The 22,427-nt window shown below is 37.9% G+C and overlaps 1 protein-coding gene across 1 annotated transcript in view; it reads right to left on the reverse strand.

The window, feature by feature from the left end:
* The window catches only part of LOC126235373 (dynein regulatory complex protein 1), a 444,155-nt gene that overhangs the window by 140,785 nt on the left and 280,943 nt on the right, over positions 1–22,427 (reverse strand). The window contains exon 9 of the mRNA XM_049944096.1: positions 9,705–9,907. Coding sequence (XP_049800053.1) covers positions 9,705–9,907 — 203 coding nt within the window. The remainder of the gene's footprint in view (positions 1–9,704; positions 9,908–22,427) is intronic.

The following is a 22,427-nucleotide window of genomic DNA, read 5'->3' on the forward strand; positions in this document are numbered from 1 at the left end:
GGTGCCTTCTCTTGGGATTTATGTTTCTTCTTCTTCTCTTTCTGAGGTGGAGGAGGACAGGACGCAGGGGGAGTACAGGTGTCTGCAAGATCGGGAACCAAAAGAGAGTAGGCAACCTTGGGGCCCACAGATGGTGCACCTCGTGGTTGAGTGGTGGTAATGATCTTCTGACCTGAGAGACACCAGAGAGAGGGTTCCTGGGAGGGAGCCCGATCACCGGCAGATGCCGAAGAAGGAGGGCACTTCTTTGGATGGGGTGGGGTGGGGTGGTACGACTCCCTGACTGGAGGTCGTGGGTATGGCAGGGGAAGAGGAGGGGAGAGTGGGGCAGGGCTGGGGTAAAGACAAGGGAGTAGCAGGAGGAGGACAAGGAGGAGGAGGAAGAAAGGAAGTAAGAGAGGCAAAAGTTGAAGATAGTGACACCGGCTGGAGTCTTTCATACTTTTGGCGAGCCTCAGTGTAAGAAAGGCGATCTAGGGACTTTTATTCTTGTATCTTCTTTACTCTCTTGTAAGCCAGGCAATCTGGTGAGCGAGGGAGGTGGTGGTCAGCACAATTAACACACACAGGTGGTGGAACACAGGGGTTCCCTCATGGATGGGGTGGTCACAGTCACCACACAAAGGGTCCACCGTACAGTGGGAAGACATATGCCCAAAACGCAAGCACTGAAAGCACCGCATAGGTAGAGGGATGTAAGGCTGCACATCACATCTGTAGCACATAACCTTGACCGTCTCTGGGAGGGTATCCCCCTCAAAAGCCAGGATGAAGTCGCCAGTATCGGTGCAGTTGTCTTTGCGACCCTTCTGCACACGTCGAACAAAATGAACCCCATGCCACTCTGCATTAACCCGGAGTTCCTCATCAGTTTGCAGGGAGAGGTCCTTATGAAAAATGACTCCCTGGACCACATTCAGAGATTGGTGAGGAGTGTCAGACACTGGGACATTGCCAAGACGATCACAGGCACAGAGCTGAGGATTGGATGGCAGAGGAAGCTTTGATCAACAGGAAGCCCGACCGCATCTTACTAATAGACTCCACTTCACCAAATTTGTCCTCGATATTTTCCATGAAAAACAATGGCTTTGTGGTGGTGACTATGTCCCCATCCATCCTAGTACAGATGAGGTAACGGGGAAAAGGTTTCAGCCCAAGACGGCGAGCCTGGCCCCCCTCCCATGGGGCAGCCAGGGAAGGGAGGCTGCCGGGTCATACGAGACAGCATTTAAGGATCCTTCACCATTCAAAGAGATGGGCCTGTGAGAAAGGCCAGATTTTTGCAGCTTGATACACTTCACACGTCCAGCATCCGCCCTGATACCGCCCACTCTGACCAGGGGCTCTCCCCATGGGCGCCACCCAGCCACAGCAAGAGCCGTCTGGCATGGCAACCATTGCCAGGAGTTCCAATGCTCCAAGAACATAAGCAACCACTCTTTGGCATACACAGAGAGGGAGCAGCTCAGGTATCAGTAGTGTGATCCCTGTGTTGTCAGGGGGCTCAGCCATATGGGTACATAACAGCCCCAACACAGACTGGCTACATGTGCTGGTGACCTAGCAGGGTGGAAGGGGCTACAGTGGGGAAGGGAGAGGGGAAGGGAGATGGGAGAGGAATTCACACCATAGATGCTAGGGAGGGAGTTCGTCCCCATATGGCACACACTAAAAATAGGAAATTTTGAAAAAAAAAAAAAACTGCACCCAATGCAGAAAACCAAGGGGATAGCCAGGTTGACATAAAGCAGAATACCGAGAGAGGGGTAGGAAGTGGCAACGGAGAAGGAGTGAGGATAGGGAGGGAAGGGGCAGCGAGGAGGAAAAGCAGCTAGGGAATGAAGAATGAGCTGCAATAGCTTGGGGCACTGTGTGCGCCATGCACAAAAGAACCATGAGCCCCCTGGGGGGGAAAACAATAAACAAATTGTATACTCTCACAACAAAGCAGCTTATAGGATAGGCAACATACAAAATGACAGAAAATAGCTTACAGAACAGGTAACTCAATTCAGGGAAAACTATGAACAATTAATACTAACACAGATGAACTCAATACATCTGATATTTATCAGTTCACATGTTAAGACAGTTTACATTGAACAGATAACATTAGGGATCCAGAACACAGACGAGTAACAGCTGTCATTTTACATCTGCAGAATGCCTTATTGATATGGACCACTGTAGTGCACCCAGAATTTTACAAAAGTCTGGAGACACTTGTGTTCCAGCTGTTTTGAACACACATTATTTTAAAGCAGGGCGTGAGGATGAGCATGGGATACTGCACCCATTTATTGTTTGTGCAGGCAAAACTGGAAGGGAGATAATTCGTCGGTGCTGGCAAGTGTTCGGCCCGACCTGCCAAGAATAAGCAAATACAGCCCGGAAGCTCTGTGGCCGGCTGCAAAGAGTAATGTAGCATTGTATTGTTAAAAAACAAATGGGGAGACTCAAAATAGTGACTGTTTAGTAGACGTTGAACTGCTGTTGAGAGTACATGGACTGGACGTGGATAGTCAGCCATGATAAAAGCTTATGTATTAATTATGTTCAAAAATGTGTAATTAACTGATTCTGCCAGTAATGTGTGGTCTTACACCATAAAGTTTAGTTGTTTTTTTGTACAAAGTGGAAATAAATATGTTCTGGTGCATTGAATGATATTCTAAGAGTAGCGTATGTTTTAAATAAGAAGAGAGAGAGTGAGAGAGTGAAAATTTCCCCTTCCTAGCAGTGAAATCTTTGGAGAAGCATCTGGTGCTAGCAGAAGACATCAGCGCTGCAAGAAAGCAGAACCAGTATTCTTCAACAAGTAAGTCCACAAAAACGCCTAAGCTGTATAGAGAGAGCTTAACATTACACCGGGCCACCGCAAGAATGTGGCGACCGTAAAGAAAGGACCTGAGAAAGAAGGGGAAATAAAACTCCACGATACGTATCCAGAAATATCATGTTGTAAATGGTGAAATGATTAAGGGAATCAAGAAAATCGCACAATGCTGCAGTTAGTCTCGAATCGCCGAATCCGCCGTCTACAAACGCTGACGCCACCATCCACCTACGCCGATGCCACGGTCCATTGACGCAGACGCCACCGTACACCGGTGCCAACGCCACCTTCCACTGACACCAGGTGAGCTACTACTGACCTTTGATTGTTTGTGAAGTGTGGGGGGTTGTGGAAATAAGTGAGTGTACTTTTAATGATAACTAGATTAAAGGCAAAACAAAACACAATGGAAAAAGAACATCCATCCTTAGAGTCTGTTGGGGCTATGGGAATTGAAAAACAGGGGCCAGATTTAGGCAAATTAATGAGGTTTATCAAAGCACAGCCTGAATCACAGAACACAAAACAGGATGAACTGAAGGCAGAATTAAACTCCAAGTTAGATTTGCAAAACACAAAACTAGAGGCTCAACTTAATATCCTAAGTAATCAGATGCAAGAATGGAAAAAAAATTGTCTGATTACCTGAGTGAACAGACAAATATTTTATTTAAGGATTTAGAACAAAGTAATGAAGCTCATCTAAAAGGGTTAGTTCAAAAATTAGAATATGATATAGACTGTAAATGTAGTAATTTGGAAAAATATGACTCTTTGAAAAATGTATGTAATGTTACATTTGATGTGGTTGAACGAGAATTAACTACGCTAAAAACCAATGTCCAGAAACAAGATAAGTTGCTCCCCCTAGTACAGGCGCAAATTTCAGGGGTGGAAACTGTAGAACAGAACTTCAAAAAGAAGTTAATGACTGCAGCTTATAAATTTGAATGGCTTAGAACAACAAGTAGAAGAATTAATAGGACAAAAGGTTGAAGAGAAACTAAGTGTTGATATCTCTTCCCCTGTAGTAACTTCCGATTTAGGTAACGCCAAGAAAGACTTAGAAACTTTAAGGAAAGAATTCAAGCTCATGCAGGAGAAACTAGAGAAAGGCACAGTTTCCCAAAATATTACATTAAATAAGGACATGATAACTGATTTGCAATGGGGACAAAATTCAGGCTTGTTGAGACAGTTTCCTAAATTCAAACCAGACAGGGAGGTACACCCCACCTATTTCTTAAAATGGTTTAACCAAGCCATACCTAAAAGTTGGCAGGATGCTAAGAAAATAGAGTTTGTGGTAGGTTATTTGGAGCATGAAGCTTCAGAATGGGGAACAGTAAATATTGAAAACTTCACATCCTGGGAAGATTTTCAGAGAAAGGAGCAAAAAGCTACTGATCACCAAGCAATTCAGGAAAGAGTTGGTAGAAACTTACATAGGAGCGCCCAACAAATGGTAGATAAATACAATGCAACCGCAACTGACCCAGAATACCATGTAGATGACTTAGTATTAGTAAAACAACACCTTCGAAGTACAGTACCGAAAAAAGAAACACAAATTTTTTCTGAAATACATAGGACCTTATCATATTCAATCAATAGTACACCAAAAAATCCTATATTTAGTAGATCCTGTGACGGGAGAGGAAAAGGGAATGTATAATGTTAAGGATATAAAACTATATGTACAAAACCCCCAGGGACGTTGACTTTCTGAGTCAACGGGCGGAGTGACGTCATCCGGTTCCCGAGTTGGGTTCGGTGTTACTTCCACATTAGTTTTCCTACACCGAAATCCGTTCAAATCTTCAACTATCCTTTAATCTATTTATAGCCCTTAAGCTATTCTATCATATTAGTATTAAAAGAGACCAGTTATGACTACATGATTATGATTAATTTAAGGAGTCACAATAAACAGTAACCTCTAAGCATGAGATAAAACTAACAGGGTAACATTCTAACAGGAGACATAACATGATGGTGCTGTTTAGGAAGAATGATACCTAGATGACATAAACTGAACATGTGTATGAAATATAGAGTGAAGTGACTAACTGAACAACTATTTGATTATAGTGTATATAATTTCGATTTTTATAGAATGTTTTATATTTTTTGTAAAGTGTGATGTGATTGGGGAGGGTTTATATCTAATTTTGAAAGGGGTGGGTAGCATAGACACATACACAACCTACACACCAAGCCCTTCATACAACCCTCGCAAACAAGTGTGACGGGTTCTTCATCATTTGCTGTTTCATGGGAGTTGCTAAGATCTTTTCTTCGGGGACTTCAAAGGTGACGGTTAGAATGTCCGTTCTGCAGAAGATGCTGAACATCATACCTCCTCCGACTTCTCACTTAAGTACCGGCGAAGTGGGGATCCTAGGGAAGGGGGGTGGGAAGGGTTTCCTGTCTTTGGGGCTGTCTTCTTTCTTTCTTCGATCTTAGCAACCAATTCTTTTATTTCCTTTCTTACTTCTCTTAAGAGTACCAATCTATCTTTCCCTCTGTCCACATTCATATACTTCTATCGATGCAGCCCTTCTCTTTTCCGTGATTTCTATAAATCTTCAACTAAGAACCTTAGTGGGCCGAAGAATCAGGACACACGATCACACTTCCACACTCAAACAATTAAATACAAAGATGCAGACAAGTAATACACAGGGAGATGTGACAACCGTCACAGATAAGGGGGGAAGTAGTGCTCAGGAAGGGCTTGAGCACATGTGCTAAGTAATGATGGTTGCACATCTCAAGTGAAATGGTATAGTAAGCTTAAGCTAATGGAACAAGGGGGGACGAAGTGTACATCCACCTGTGTTTATAGCTATAGTAGTACAAAGTAATATGAATGGAAATAAAAAGAAATAGATATTAAGCCAGAGGCATCAAGTCAAATAAGTTTCTGATGAATAATAGGATTGTGCAGACTGAATAGCCCGAAGAAAAGAAATAAAGTTACAACCATGGACGAAACATATTCAGTTATTAAGGCTATATAAGTGAGCTGTAAGCAATGAACAAGCGAAGAATTTAAGCAGGCAGGCTGAAGGACTCAGGAGAGGTAGATAGAAATTTTACCAGGAAAATTTAAATAAAATAGTGTGCAGAGGAGTATGAAAGAGGCAAGACTATGAATCACTGTTAGAGAAGATAGGGAGGGCACATCCGATATAGGTGAAATGAGAGAAAGAGAGGCAGGTAGGCAGACCCAGAGGAGGCTGACCTATACTGTGCGGGCAGGGGCACCAAAAAGGGGATTGACCTGAACCATAGTTTAGTATAAACGGAAGGGGCGTACCTACCCAAGGATGAGGAAGAAGATGTGTTCATAGTATCAACCCTTATGTAGACTGGAACCCAAAGGGAAAGGGTGGTTTAGTGACCTGAGATTGCAGTAAAAAGTTTCTCCTGGTAAATATGAATTCTATAATTTTTTAAAAAGAAAAGACAAGTTCTGCGTAAGGAGATAGAAAAAAGAGAAAAACCCCAGTACAATTAATTTTTTTCAGACCTGGAGAACCGGTGGTTATCATTGCAACAGCTTCTTAAAAAAAAAGTAAACACTCTACTAAGAATAACACCTGAACTTTGAAACTGGCTAAGGGGAGGGATTTATTTTGGCTCAATCCTGGGAGCAAGAGTAGATAAATCTATTGGTAATAGCTAATACTTGTTGTTCTATTAGTTTATCATACTACTATGTCTATGAAAGATATTACCAACAGCTTAATCAAATACCAGAGATGGAAGAGAGTATTTGTACCTAATGTTTTTAAGTAGTACAAAGCAACAAGGTAAGTGTTCAGAAAAAGAATTATTAAAATATATGTTGTGTGCAAAATAACAAGTGTTCGAGCTAAGGGAGGGATATGTAGTGCCCCCAGAATTTTATGAAAGTCTGGAGACACTTGTGTTCTAGCCATTTTGAACACGCATTATTTTAAAGCAAGGCATAGGGCTGAGCATGGGATACTGCACCTTTTTATTGTTTGTGCAGGCAAAACTGGAAGGGAGATAATTCGTCGGCGCTGGCAAGTGTTCAGCGCGACCTGCCAAGAATAAGCAAATACAGCCCGGAAGCTCCGTGGCCAGCTGCAAAGAGTAATGTAGCATTGTATTGTTAAAACAAAAATGGAGAGACTTGAAATAGTGACTGTTTAGTAGACGTTGAACTGCTGTTGAGAGTACGTGGACTGACGTGGATAGTCAGCCATGAAAAAAGCTTATGTATTACTTGTGTTCCAAAATGTGTAATCAACTGATCTTGGGTGCCTGGTAATGTGTGGGCTTACATCATAAAGTTTAGTTGTTTTTTTGTACAAAGTGGAAATAAATATGTTCTGGTGCATTGAATGATATTCTAAGAGTAGAGTATTTTTTAAATAAGAAGAGAGAGAGCGAGAGAGTGAAAATTTCCCCTTCCTAGCAGTGAAACCTTCAGAGAAGTGTTCGGTGCTAGCAGTAGACATTGGCGCTGCAAGAAAAATGGTTCAAATGGCTCTGAGCACTATAGGACTTAACATCTGAGGTCATTAGTCTCCTAGAACTTAGAACTACTTAAACCTAACTAACCTAAGGACATCACACACATCCATGCCCGAGGTAGGATTCGAACCTGCAACCGTAGCAGTCGCACGGTGCTGCAAGAAAGCAGAACCAGCATTCTTCAACAAGTAAGTCCACAAAAACACTTAAGCTGTATAGACAGAGCTTAACATTACGCTGGGCCACCACGCCACAGACCAACAGACATCAACCAGTGGCCAAAAAATTCTCCAATTAAGCAACAGCTTCCTACAGAAACTAACAATTGAAGAAAACTGCCAAATACAGGAAGATATGGTAGAAGAAATAATAAACAAATACACAGCTCTCTTCAATGGAACTCTGTTTTCTATCCCCAAAGAATTGTCAGATGACCCGAACCCAACATGACTCACAATCACTCAGTCAAAAAACACGCACACACCTCAAAGCCTATGGCCAAAACGAAATTCAAAACTACCCCCTGAACACATGCAACTGCATTTAACTGTTCAACAACTTTTCACCATCTTGTTTTATATCTTGTTAAGAATGGGGCAGTGCAAGTTAAAGTGCTATTTCACAATGAAGACAACATAGAACCGTGTAGAAGTAAGTGTAAACATATTGCATATACAGACATGGACAAAATCTTTTATAAGGAGTAAAGTAATGTAAACCACAACAGTTTACATTCCAGACATAATTGTTGATGTAAATAAGTATTCTATTTTAATTTCCCTATGGCTGTAGATAAAAAACTGTAAAAGAGTAACAGTTACACTGCAAATTACAGAAAGCTACAAAACCATAGTAAGTGTTAAGGTGTATTAACTGGATTGTGGACCAGGGTTCGTAATTCTGTCTTAAGAGCCATTATTGTCAATTTTAAAGTTCTGACATATATACCGTTTGTGGGCTTCACTAAGATAGTAATGTAATTTTTATATTTTGGCTGTATATGCCACTGTGCGTAACTCTCTCGGCGTAAGCGCCACCTGCCTTTTTGATGTATAACTACATTAATTGTACCAAGGCTCCCATACTGTTATAACGGGAGTGTTAAACACCTTCCTTCTTTTTATTGTTACTTTATCTAAGGACGTTATTAATACTGATAATTTACACGTTGCTTTTGTATGCCAATTGGCACATTGTTCGCGCCATGAGCGCCACCTGCCCTGGTCGCAGAGTAACTACGCTGGCCGATTACACTCAGTCGGTTGTGAGCTCTGCAAGATCCATGTACTAATTTATATTTACGTGACAAACCCTATTTCTAGGGCTATATTTTAATTTTGACAAATGGATCTATGCCGACATTTGTAAAAATGGTGATGGCACATTAGTCCTTACTAATGTAAAATTGTAAGTACCAGCCGTCGTTCTCATATTTCTGTAAAGCTCTCTAATTTGTGTTAAAATCTATTCTTGACTTAAGTTCCATACTGTTCTAATGTAAGCTGTGATGTTCATTGTCCTTAGGCCACCTTCTGAAGAAGACAAATTTACATTTGTTGAAACCTAGGTAAAGAATTCTTTATCCATTACAACTGGTCGGCTGTTTATAATTTTATTACGTAGAACCGTTGCTGTTGTGCAGCTATGTTTAAAATACTAAAATAAATAAAATGATTTATAAACTAATTTATTTGTTCAACATTCGGCACAAAATCAAAAGTATGAGCCATGGAACATATGATTAACTAACTAATTAACTAAGAATTTGTCACCATGAGATGGCATAAAAACCATGTCAAGATTATACATACACATGACACAGTCTGGTTTAACAATGAACAGTGACAGAGTTGGATGTTTACTCTGTCATTGTCCATGGTGAAACTTGACTTTGCTACAGAAATATGTATATATGCATAATATTGGCACATTTTATACATTATTTCAGTAAGTACCATTTTGTCTGTCTGGATTACTTTAAAATGGGTTCAGGAAACCTGAAACTAGTCATCAATCAAATAAAAAGTGAATCTTGCACCTGTAACTGTTTCTTTATCGAACAAACTGTAAAGATTTTTAAGTAGTTAACTGAATAATTTCTCTTTCTGTCAAATATTGCATTATGTGTGATATGAACTGTAACTATGAATAAAACAAGTTGCTCAGAAAATCTGCAGGCATGAAAAGTGTATAAATTACCATAAAGGAAGTAGTACATTAATTACAGGAAAATTATACACAGATGAGAATAAAATAATGTTTGGATATGGTTACATGTATGTGCCAAGTGCAGAACATAATTTATTGTAGTATATAATTTATTGTGTATATGTCAGAATTTAACTATCATACTTACACTGAAAACATTATCAAGCTTTACTAATGTCTTCCCATCTTTTCTGTGTATAAATAGTAATTTATTCAGGCATTCTTCAATCAAAAATTGAGACTCATCTGCAATTTTCTGTAGAATGTGCTTGAGCAACATATTGGTTTTATCATCAGAAGTGTCAATATCAGAGTGTATCTTCTTTTGTACATCAGCACCCATACATTCCACTGAAATAAGACACACTCTCCCCTTGAGTTTTAAATACAGGACATAGTATTTAAGAGACATTCAATAACAGCATATTCAATAATAGCATCATGGAAATAGCTTTTTCCTGAGAGAAAAAGTATATAAAGTATAAAATGGCCTTAATGTTAGTTTAATGCCTGCTTATACACAGTATTTTGCCATTTTCTATGCAAATATTGAACAGAGCACCAATTTAGTGCTGTGAAAAACAAATTTTTTAAGTAGTTCACACTGTATTTGCACAACCGTACTGCTTCGAGAATTACCGCGTAAATTCTAGAACCACTCGACCTTCTACCATCTCGAACACACGATATTTTAAGAAAATAAGTGTGAGAGAATGTACATACTGCACAATACATGTTTGTGTGTGCAGGCTGGAAAGGAGTCATGAGCACAAGGTAGACACGATGGTTGAACAGCATCAACAAGTGTTTGCCACTCGCACCACAGAAGCCGTATTGGAAGAACAAGGAGTGTTTATGTATCTTATGGTGTTTTATATTGTTGACTATTGTAATGAGATAAAAGAAATACAGTTGAAAAATTGTTAATTATACTTCATGTGTTGGGCTTGCTAGGAGCGAGACCTGTTAATAAATTATGTGGTTGTAAAAACTAAGTTATGGCAGATGTATTTCATCGAGTCTAACGTGAGACGAATCAGCTGACTTATAAACATTATTCTTTGGAGAAGAAGGTTTTGCAGATCGACGGAGCCACCATTTCAGAGAAGAAGATTGGCTGTGCGGATTAAGTAAGTCAATCGATGTGAGACAGGTGTGAATTTTGCTTGCAATCCAATGTCACACCGTTTCTTATTATCACACATTATTAGACAACCTATGTCTCTTTGATAATGGAATAGTCCATAATTAGATGGATTGCAGCTGCTGACTATAGTAAATTGTGAGACATCATATTCTACATGTGCTTAATTGTTCATTCAACAGTTCTTTAGATCCAAAGGCATCAGCAGTAGGTGACAGCAACACTTGCAGTGTCTAGAGCTTAAAGTTCTTGCATTAAAATCTCAGTTATTAACTGCCACGGTGTTCGCACTGAAGTCCCAGAACTCAAGCCTCTCCTAGAAATTGTTCCAAAAATTGACAGTTGGTTGAAATACAAAGTACAAAATAGAGAAATTTTCAAAATATGTATATAGGAAGGTAGATTAGACTCCCTTAGTTGGGTGAATATTTACAGTGACAAGCAGAAACATTACTCTAGTGAGCTCCAAAATGAATCCAACTGCAAAATAATATGAACAGTAATTGGTGTTAGTGGGCACCAACTGATAACTAAAGGCCACAAGATTCAGACGCATTGGCTGTGTGAATGTTATAACATTTTAGACTTTGTATTGAATACCAACACTGTTTGCCTTTCATCAGATACTACAATTCAATTCTGCACACTCAAATGTCAGCAAATAAAACCCAGAAATGAAGAAATACACCTCAGAATACTATCTATGACACATAAAATTCTATACTGTTCAATATATATTCTCATGAATTGAAAAATGATAGAAACGAGACTGAGGTACTGTAATTAAAACCATGTTTGCAAACAGTTACACATCTAAAGGTGATAGCTTGAGATGCAGTCTAATTGTGGCTAATATCTAATTCATTTTGACAATGAGCACATCTTGTATTACAAAAATAATAATAAATTTAAAAAAAAATTTAAAAAATCAACCAAACTACTTAAGAATACATAATCTGACAAAATATTGAACTTCAAACTTGAGCATATTTCAAAAGTTATTGCCTTTTGATACAATATATCTCATTGAAAAACTTAGAAAACGGAGTAAAGCACAATATATTTTAGATAATGTCAAAACTGTTAGACTGTGATAACATTTAAGTGTTGAATACATAAATTGCACCTTGAATCATAATTCCAAAAAACATTTAATTCATAGAAATACTACTACCAATACCATGTTTGGATTTTTGTAATGCTGGAAAAACAGCAAAACTTTAAGTGTCATACTAAGAGAAATGTCTACTCCAAATTGTAGCTTTGTCTTTAAGAGTATCAACAACAACCACCTAGATCAAGTTCCTTGAACAATTGAGAAGACAAGGGCAAATTATAAAATATAATCATTTTGAAAAAGTAAGAATATTACATTAAAGTAACTAACATCTGTTTCAACAACTATTAGTAATCTGCATAAAGAAGTCTGAATGTAAAAATTCTGTCAGTTTTAGAAAAGCATGAAATGTTTATCACATAAAATAGGAGGTAGTTAGTTGTCAAGTGTGTTAGAGGAAAGAAAAGGAGATGTTGTATTGTTGCACATTGCTGATGCTTATGTTGCAGCTTATGCTGTTTGAATATATATGTGGAATAAGAAGCACCAAGAAACAAAGGAGATGATTGAAACTAGAATGTGTCAAAGTTTACTGCAGTTAAAAAAAAATCCTTTATGTAAATTCCCGAAAAACTGCAACTATGAAACTCGAGATATTAATTAAGCAGTTTTGACTTCTACTTGTCCACTAAGCCCAAAGCTAAGTATGTTATCCTCCCTCATTTTCTTGGACAAAAATGGAGTTTGTAGTTCTTAGACTTAAGGGGAGATCAAGATGTTTATTAATATCCTAAACGTGTTTGTGTTGTGATGCGATCCTCAGTCCAGAGACTGGATTAATGCAGCTCTCCACACTACCCTATCCTGTGCTAGCTTCTTTATCTCGAAGTACCTACTGCAACCTACATCCTTCTGTATCTGCTTAGTGTATTCATCTCTTGGTATCCGTCTATGATTTTTACCCTCCATGCTGCCCTCCAATACTAAATTGGATGTCTCAGAACATGTCCTACCAACCAATCCCTTCTTCTAGACAAGTTGCTCCACAAATTCCTCTTCTCCCCAATTCTATTTAGTACCTCCTCATTAGTTACATGGTCTGTCCATCTATATTCAGCATTATCTGTAGTACCACATATTGAAAGCCTCTATTCTCTTCCTGTCTAAAGTATTTATTGTCCATTTTTCACTTCCATACATGGCCACACTCCATACAAATACTTTCAGAAAAGACTTGTGACGTTCAGCTGCTTCATTTTATCATTGATTGTCCTTGGTGTCTATGTACTGCATTGTGATACTGGCTGAAAAATTGGGTGGGAAGTTCAACACTGATTACTTTAAATGATGTAGCCAACAAGTGCACAGTTGTGTTTTGCAGCTCTTTACTTTCACTGTTCACAACCCCCAATTATTACACAGTTATATGGCAAGTGGACTATTGTTTAACTTTCAATAAGCCTCATTAATAGTTTGCAGGAAAAAATCCACATACTGCTACAATAGTTTACTGTTGAACACCTACTAGCAGTAACAACCTAACCACACAGTACACAATCTTTCAAATAAATTTAACAGACACTGTCACTGTTTTTAACACTTGGCCTATTTTTGTTACACTTATTTTACGGTTAAGTTGAGGCATTGTTGTCATTCTAACCAACACAAGTTTCTTGTGTGAATCTCAGCCGTGGACTGACTCTCTCGTGACCAAAAATTGGGCCCTTACATATCCTCACAATAATAATTGTTTGGAGTTAAATTTACAGAAATTACAACTAAAACTTAACTCCTTCAATTAATTGAATACACTGAAAAACTGGTTCTTTTTAACAGTTTCCTCTACTACATGAGTTAGGCCGAATTATTTTTTAAAATCACGAAATTAACAAATATCGTTACACAAACAATACTTTTGACAAAACTGTTAATTTCTTTGGAATTAATTAAGGGCTGGCTTTGCTAACATGTTTTCAAATAGAGCCAAATAAAAATGGCTCTGAGCACTATGGGACTCAACTGCTGTGGTTATCAGTCCCCTAGAACTTAGAACTACTTAAACCTAACTAACCAAAGGACATCACACACATCCACGCCCGAGGCAGGATTCGAACCTGCGACTGTAGCAGTCGCACGGTTCCGGACTGCGTGCCTAGAACCACGAGACCACCGCGGCCGGCAGAGCCAAATAGATCCTTTAAAAATACTATTAGTCATTCCTCCAAATGTTTATGATTAGTAAAGAATTTATATTTGTTTATAAGTAAACAACAGAATTTAAGTTACAAAACAATTACTGATTTCACCCTATAACAAAAAATACTAACTAGGCATAGTCATAATAAATTATAAAATCAATTACATCCATAAACTAACCACAAAACTAGATCTGATGCTATATTCTTTAAAACTGAGATCCAACCTTTCTCATTTATGAAAATGCGGATCATACTTATGTATGTTAATGGTAATAAGTTAAAAGTGAAAAAAAAAAAATTAAGGAGGCAGATGGCAAAACAAGAGGGAAAGTAAAAATATCCCAGCTTGCTTCATCACAACCTACCTGACACTTAAATCTATACTCGATGTTAACAAATTTCTCTTCTTCAGAAACACTTTCCCAGCCGTTGCCAGTCTACATTTTATATCCTCTCTATTTTGACCATCATCAGTTATTTTGCTCCCCAAATAGCATAACTCACCTACTACTTTAAGTGTCTCATTTCCTAATCTAATACCCTCAGCATCACCTGATTTAATTACAGTACATTCCATTATCCTCGTTTTGCTTTTGTTGATGTTTATCTTATATCCTCTCAAGAACTGTCCATTCTGTCTCCTGTGAGAGCTTCTGTAAAGTTTGGAAGGTAGGAGACGAGATACTGGCAGAAGTAAAGTTGTGAGTACCGGGCCTGAGTCGTGCTTCGGTAGCTCAGATGGTAGAGCACTTGCCCGCGAAAGGCAAAGGTCCTGAGTTCGGGTCTCGGTCAGGCACACAGTTTTAATCTGCCAGGAAGTTTCATATCAGCGCACACTCCGCTGCAGAGTGAAAATCTCATTCTGTATTAAATTACATGTCTGAAATGGTATTTATACATGCAGATTCCACTATAACTTTGTTTGACCACTGCACTGACTCGTAAGTGAGAGGTGTTGATATAAGCACTTATTGTATTGTTGGGGGTGGGGACTAAAAGTGAAAAAGCCATAAGGCCTGTAAGGAATCTCAGTTAGAATTTACACTGAATACACTCCAACATTAATTTATTTCCTAAAGCCGTCAGCACATGGGCTGTGCTTCTAGTCAACATTGAGCATGGCAAGATAAAGAATTATGCTAAATGCAAAGAAGCAATGTGAATTTTGTATACAGTACATATGTCTCAATGTGGTACATACGATCACAGCATGCTCCAGTGACAGGTGATGGCTGTATCTGACTCACAAATCACACTGTTTACAAAATGGACGGGTTGTAAAATTCCTATGCCAGCTCTATTAAAATGCTCATTTCCTCCATTGGCCATATGCTAGTCATGTTGTTTTGTCTGTAGTGAACATGAATAAAAACTGCAATACCCATGAACATGCTGTAAGGCAAGAACGAAAGTACCATGTCCAGTCAGTAAGGACTCTGGCTTACAAAAGTTCTATTACAAATAGGTATATACAAATTTACAACAGTGTTCCACATAGCATAAAAGTTATTTCATTGATCTCCATTTTTAGTAAAACCCTTATTTGACCACTGTTCCTGATCAGTAGCAGAATCTTTACAACATCTAAAACATGAAACCTAAAGCAAGAATGTTCAAAATATCTTAGCAAGTAGTACAAGCTGTCTTGCATAAGCCAATCAAACAAATGCTCTCAGAAAGAGCATATTCATATTTACAGAAGACTGAATATTATAGAATATACTTTTATTAAACTAATAGGAAAGTATTAGAACCTACTAGAAAATACAAAGGTCAGTAAAAAAAATGGATCAACTGAGATGTGAACTAGCAAAACACCTGGTGTCTTATTATTCTGTGATGCTAATCATTGTACTACAGAAATCATTACTGTTTCACTCTCATACTTTGCCCTTACCTTCTTCTGAAAGCTTTAATCATAGATATGTTATGAATGTTATTAATTGACATTTAGTTATAACTAACTTCACTAAGAACAATGCATTTTTGATGGCTCCTCAATGTGATGTCATATTCAAATAGCATACAATTACAATATGCAAGCTCTAATTTTTCTTTAACCAAGAATACAGGGTATCCCTTCATTTTATTACAAAAAGCACACAATTAACAATATGTCTTCGAAAGGTCCTCAGTTTGCTGGTCCTAAGAAATGGCATGTACATGTATGGGCTTCAAATGCAAGCTATTATGACAACTCTGCACTGAAGGGAGATGGTTGGTATGTGACATAGGTGGCCATCTTCCATTTCAATGGTCTACATTCAAACAGATGTTTAGAATATCTGACATGATAGATATTGCTCTGTACATTCAGAAAGACTCTCCAACATGCTTTTTCCATGCTACAGCATCAGAAACTAAGCACACTCAACCCTCTAATTCATGACCGATGTGCCGACAGCTTCACTCATATTTATTGAGAAATCCTTACGTAGTGAATAGTCCAGAGAATGGATGGGCAGGATTACAGATCAACTGTATGACACAAGCCTATTGAAGATTCTACCCCAAAACTAAGTAGAAATTTATAGCATTCTTGGAGGAAATGATCTCTCAAAGAATCAGCATCAGCATTCAAATTTGATATATTGCAAACAGCAGATGAAGGTGAACAAATTGATTTCATCTTCCTAGATTTCCAAAAGTTGTCTGGCATCATACTGTATTGTCAACTGCTAACTAAAATATGAGTGTGCAGAGTATATTCAAAGATATGTGGCTGGCTTAATTAAACTATAACTAACAGAACCCCGTAAGTTATATTGGATGGCAAATGTTCAAAGTAACTTACAGCTTGTCCCAAAGAATCAAAATATGACTCCTAACATTTTCAACACAATATCCAGTAGGATCAGCATCACTATCAGACTGACTGCTGATGATGGAGTTGTCTACAGCAAAGCACCACTGGTGGGCAATTGTAAGGACACATAGAAAGATTTTGACACAATTTCCACTTGACATAATAACTGATAATCACTTAAATGCAAGATTAGTGTATAATAACAATAATAAACCCTGATACTATCTGATTACCAGCTTAGTGGTGAACATCTGGAGCGTGTCACATAATTTAAGCAGTTAGTGATAATAAACTAAGTGATCCAAATGGCACAAACATATAAAATCAGCATTAGGAGAGATTAATGGATGAACTGGAATTGTTGGATGAGTTATGGGAAAGTTCATTCCATCTGTAAAGGAAATTATATATCAGAGTCAAACAAATGTCTTACACAAATGTCATTAGTTAGATAGCAATACTGTTCATTATCTGTTACTACTGTTCATAAATGGTATTTTTTAAAATATTTTGCATATTGGGAGAGTGGAATTCAGGAAAACAGGCATGGCTTTGATACTCCAGGCAGAAAAAAAACTGACACCAACCATTGTTTTGCAACCACCTAAAAACTAATGCCACTAATTTACATTACTTTCATGTAATATAAAAGAGCATTTTGCATGTCTGAGAAATGCCACTGCCTTAAGATATTCTCTTTCACCAGCTGCATATATCTATCTCCTTTTCATCTACAAGAGTGTGTTGGAATACAAGGATGTGAAAAGAAAATAAGGAGAGATCAAGAAATAAGAAAAGTAATATGTGCATCTATAACAATAGTTAAAGCCCAGAGTTACATTCCATATATAAACCTTCTCACAAATCTGTCAGAAAATTATATAAAATTATGGTCCTGTATAAAATAAATCCAACCAATCAACTTCTGAGGTGTTATGTGTTACTCACAAACTCCTTGAGGACACTGGGTGCAGTGGCTGTTTGGGACTAGGTGAATCAATTCAAATTGAAGGTATTCATCTGGCACTGGCAACCTACCATGATGCCAAGCCAACCTGGCTTGATTACTAAATACTACTGAATTTATCATGTTGTCTGTTTTGGATATGAAAACTAACATTGCAAACTATGTTAGCGATACACAAAGCAAAACTCATGAAAATGAAGACAATACAAAAGGATGACAATGATGCTAGTGTCCACTGCATTATATGCTGTGCTAAAAGAGGTTGAAAATTTGTGAGGTAAGGGGCACATGGCTTCATGTGAGGTAGAATTTTGTATTTCTGATCACTGCAATGTTTTAGACAGCAACCAACAACTGCAAAGGAATGAGTGTGACTGTGCTTTGCTGTAATGATTACATCAAAGAAACATTGTAATTGAGCTATGTATTACTGTAAATGACCAGATAGCATTGTTATCCTATTGATGACGGACACAGTACAAAGATGATATTATCTGTCTTGTAGACAGTCAGAGAATAGTCAACATATGTAATGTATCATGCATACAGTAAATATGTTACTTATTTAAAATATGTTCATTATTTTGCATCCTGATCATCAAATTATTTGAAAAATAATCAAAGTGAGAGAACAAATAAATGTACACCGTCCAGTCACATTAATGTGACCATATGTCAAAAGCCTGAATGACACCTTCAGCAGCGTGGAGATATGTGGGAAGAGAGTCATTGTGGTCTGGAAGGTACCGATAGGGATGTGGAGCCATAGCGACTCTAATGCCGTGGCTAGCTGCACTGGATTTCTCGGTTGAGGATCCATGGTGGTAACAGCCAAGTCGAGTTGATCTCACAGATTCTCAATTGGGTTTATATCTAGGGATTTCAGTGGCCAGAAGGGTACAGTAAACTCATCCTGGTGTTCTTCGAACCATGTGTGCACAATGCAAGCTGATTAACATGTTGCACTGTGCTGTTGGTAGATACCACTGTGCCCAGGAGAAACAAACTGCATCTAGGGGTTGGCATGGTCCCCAAGGATAGAAGCATACTTGTGGTGACCTATTGTGCCTTCCAGACTGATGAGATCACCCATGGAACAACACAAAAACATTCTCCAGGCCATAACACTCCTTCCTCTGCCCTGAACCCTTCTCATTATTGTTGAAGGCAATTGCTTTCAGATCTTTCATGTCATAGACAGCGATGGTTGTCTGTCATCACTAAGTGGATGTCTAGTTGTGATAATGGTGTGAAAATTCTAGCCTTCATTACCAATGAACAGAAGTCAACATGGGTGCATGAACCAGGCACCTGCTGTGGAGGCCCATAGGGAGATTTTTGATGAACAATTATTGGGGAACACTATTGGTAGCTCCTTGGTTCACCTGGGTGGTCAGCTGCTCAACAGTTGCACATCTCTGCAGCCATCATTCACTGCTGTCACCTATGGTGTGTGGTGCACCATGGTTACCTTGGCACTGGTTTTGGATAGCAACATTTTCCCTTGCACAGTATACTTTTTCCACAGAAACATGCAAATAGTTTACAAACTTAGCTGTTTCAGAAATGGTTTCACCCTAGGCTCATAAGCAAATGGGTCAGGCCCCTTTGGATGTCAGATAAATTGCTCCATATTCACATTATGACAATGACTGCACTATTTTCCACATCCCACTGTCATACTTTATGTGTTCTCCACTGCCAGTGCTACCACTTATTGTTTGTGAGTAGTTATTGTACATTGATGTTAAACATAAGCAGTGGCATTTTAATGTGACTGGACCATGTATTTAAGCACATACTGTTTTCGGCAATATTAATTCAAACTCATCATACGACAATTAAGTATAGTCATCTGTGACTTGATAATTAAAAATACCTTCTTAAAGAGAAGAACATGAATCTGCTGTTTATGAAAAAAACTTTAAAAATGAAATGAAAAAAAATACTTTTACAATTTATTTTACATTTTTGCTATAAAAAAGAATCGGAATGTATTTGAACTCATGTGAAGTCTGATGCAATTAAAATACAATCTGACTTACAACCAGAGCATAAACTGCAAAGTACACCACATTGTGATGACCATGAGATGAAATGATAAAGGAAGCAGGAGAGAATTATGCAAGAAAATAAAACCAAATCATTGGTACAAGAGTGAGACATTCCATTTTTAGTGGACTGAGTAATCTTCACATTCACGGGAATTCTATTTATTGCCCAAATTCAGAAACACATGGCGAAACTTCATCAAAACAGTATTGTGAATACCACAAGAGTGATACCTCCCTGATGTTAATGTGCATTGTTAACTGTATTACTGATTTCAGTTGACAGAATAAGGGAAAAACAAACCAATAATAACAATAATAATTATAATTATAATAATAATCCTGGTTCCGTAGATAAATGTAATTAAAACTATTAAACAATTATGAATGTGAAAATAATATGAATGATGAAGAAATAAAATATGATAATAAAGAGCTATGAAAGGAATTAAAAATGATAATCAATAATAAAAAACGCCAGTAAGGAGTTAAAAAATGAAATTAAAATCTCTTGTCAAATGGAAGCGTAGTCTGGACTTGAACTAAATGGATGAGTTCAGTTTCTGTACTTGTGAATGTCAGGAACAAAAGGATCAGTTACAGAGAGATAGCAAACAAAGAACAGAATATCTAACTAAATTCAAAGTTCAGTTCTCTTAATATATTACTCAAAATAACGACAATTTCTGAGAAGAAATCTACAACAACAGAGATGTTTTTAGAAGATAATTTATTGAATCTGTTGCGAAAGTAATGTAATAATTTAATGAAACTGTTGAGAAAATAATGTAACAGTTAAAAAAGAAGCAGGACAAGTGCTTTTCAGTTTTTGAAGACAAAACAGGAATTGATAAAAATGAACTCTAATCTCTAAAACTGCTGGTCAAGGCAAAGACAAAATAATCAGTGAACTAAAAAGTGAAGAAAATTGAGACTTTTTGCAGTATCTGGTAAAAGGTGTACCAGGGGATGAAGAACTATCCAACGATGCAGAAAAAGCTGACAGAGAACCTACTTGTAATACCAGAGATTGACAGGATGTATTTCAAATGAGATAGATTAGCCTTATGGCTAACTTTTATGTGGGGTTTAAGACAAAGGATACTGCTCACCTACTAATATTTGTGAGAACATTCACAGATGCATGGCCCTTCTCTTTGGAATATAAACAGAAATTAAGTTTTGATACTAGTCAGTTACAGGTAGAAACAAGGAGGTAATGTAACTCTTTTTATAAATTTCCTTTACTTTATGTCTGTGGTCGCAAATTTTTTGTCATCAGACTACCGGTTTCGGTCTATAGTGAGCATCTTCAGATCTGTACCATCACTACTGGTGTCAAGAAGATCTTTGTGATATACATTCCAATCAGAATTGAGAATTTTTTTTATATCAACATCTGGTTTCTGTCAGCTCTCTGTCCTTTGTACAATGTGGGCATTATTACCATTTACAAGTGAGACTAGTTCTGTGGCTTTCCCATGGGTGTTACTGTAGTTAACCAGTACTTATTAACAATTCCTTCTTTTGATACGACATGATTAATGCTATCCTCTGTAATTAATGCAGAAGATCTTTTTCCTCTCTGAAATCCGAATGTTATTTATTGAGAATGTGGATGGAATACTCCATCTTAAAACAAACACATATGCAAGCCCCAAGTTGTCTGATACCCTAGTAGCCACTTTCTGTGTGTAGTATATGCACAATGTAGTAAGAGGAGTCCTAAAATTCTCCACCTGACAGCAGAAGTCAAAAAATTCACAGCCAAGAAAGATCGTAACAGAATCATTTGAGCCTCTGGCTTGCAATTTCCACTTGGCCCAAAATCAGAGGATTGTGATCCATTCTGGGAGAAATGCAGCAAAACACTACCTCAGCTTGTCCCAGCCTTTCAGGAAGACTGACAGAAAATGAGTCCTCCACTGGCTTACATGTACTTTCATTGCAATGGTCAATACCTCAAACCATTTTTAAGGTTTAAGAGACAGCTTTATATCTACTAACCACTTTTGCTTCCAGCCAGAGGTTTTCAACTCTGCCTCTGTTTGCCATTCACACTCAAATGAATGCGGACTAATGAGGTAAAGCATACACAAAGGCTATCAGAGACTTCACACATAGACGTAGGCACCAGAAGTGCCACAGCATTTGCTTCAGGTGCCTAAACATGAATTACTCGATACTTGTCATTTGGGCAATTGAAGTTAATATAGCAGCTACTCTTTATCCAAAGATTTATTTAATTTCACTACACATGGCATCTATCTTTTCTGCAGCAAGGATGCTTCTGCAGCTTTACATTTCTCATTGGTTGTTTCAACTTATCCAGGTCCCATCCATAATCTTAATATCCAGCCTTTCGACAATTTCTTCAGCTGTAATCTACATTTCATATCTAATAAACTATGGCCACAGCCTACATCTGCTTCTAGAAATGTTATGTATTTTAAAATCTGGTCTCTACATCTGCTGTTAATTCTGCATAACCACTTTTTTCTATCAGTCTTAAGAATAAATAATTGAATTTAGTGGCAAGTGCAACTTGAAGCAACTATCCTTCTGATCTCAGAAAATGGACCTCATTTTTATTAGTGATACAATGTTTCCTTTTTATAGCACTCCAGATTCTTGTTTGCCGGTTTCAG

Source organism: Schistocerca nitens, chromosome 2 (assembly GCF_023898315.1).
Source record: "Schistocerca nitens isolate TAMUIC-IGC-003100 chromosome 2, iqSchNite1.1, whole genome shotgun sequence".
NCBI lineage: Eukaryota > Metazoa > Arthropoda > Insecta > Orthoptera > Acrididae > Schistocerca > Schistocerca nitens.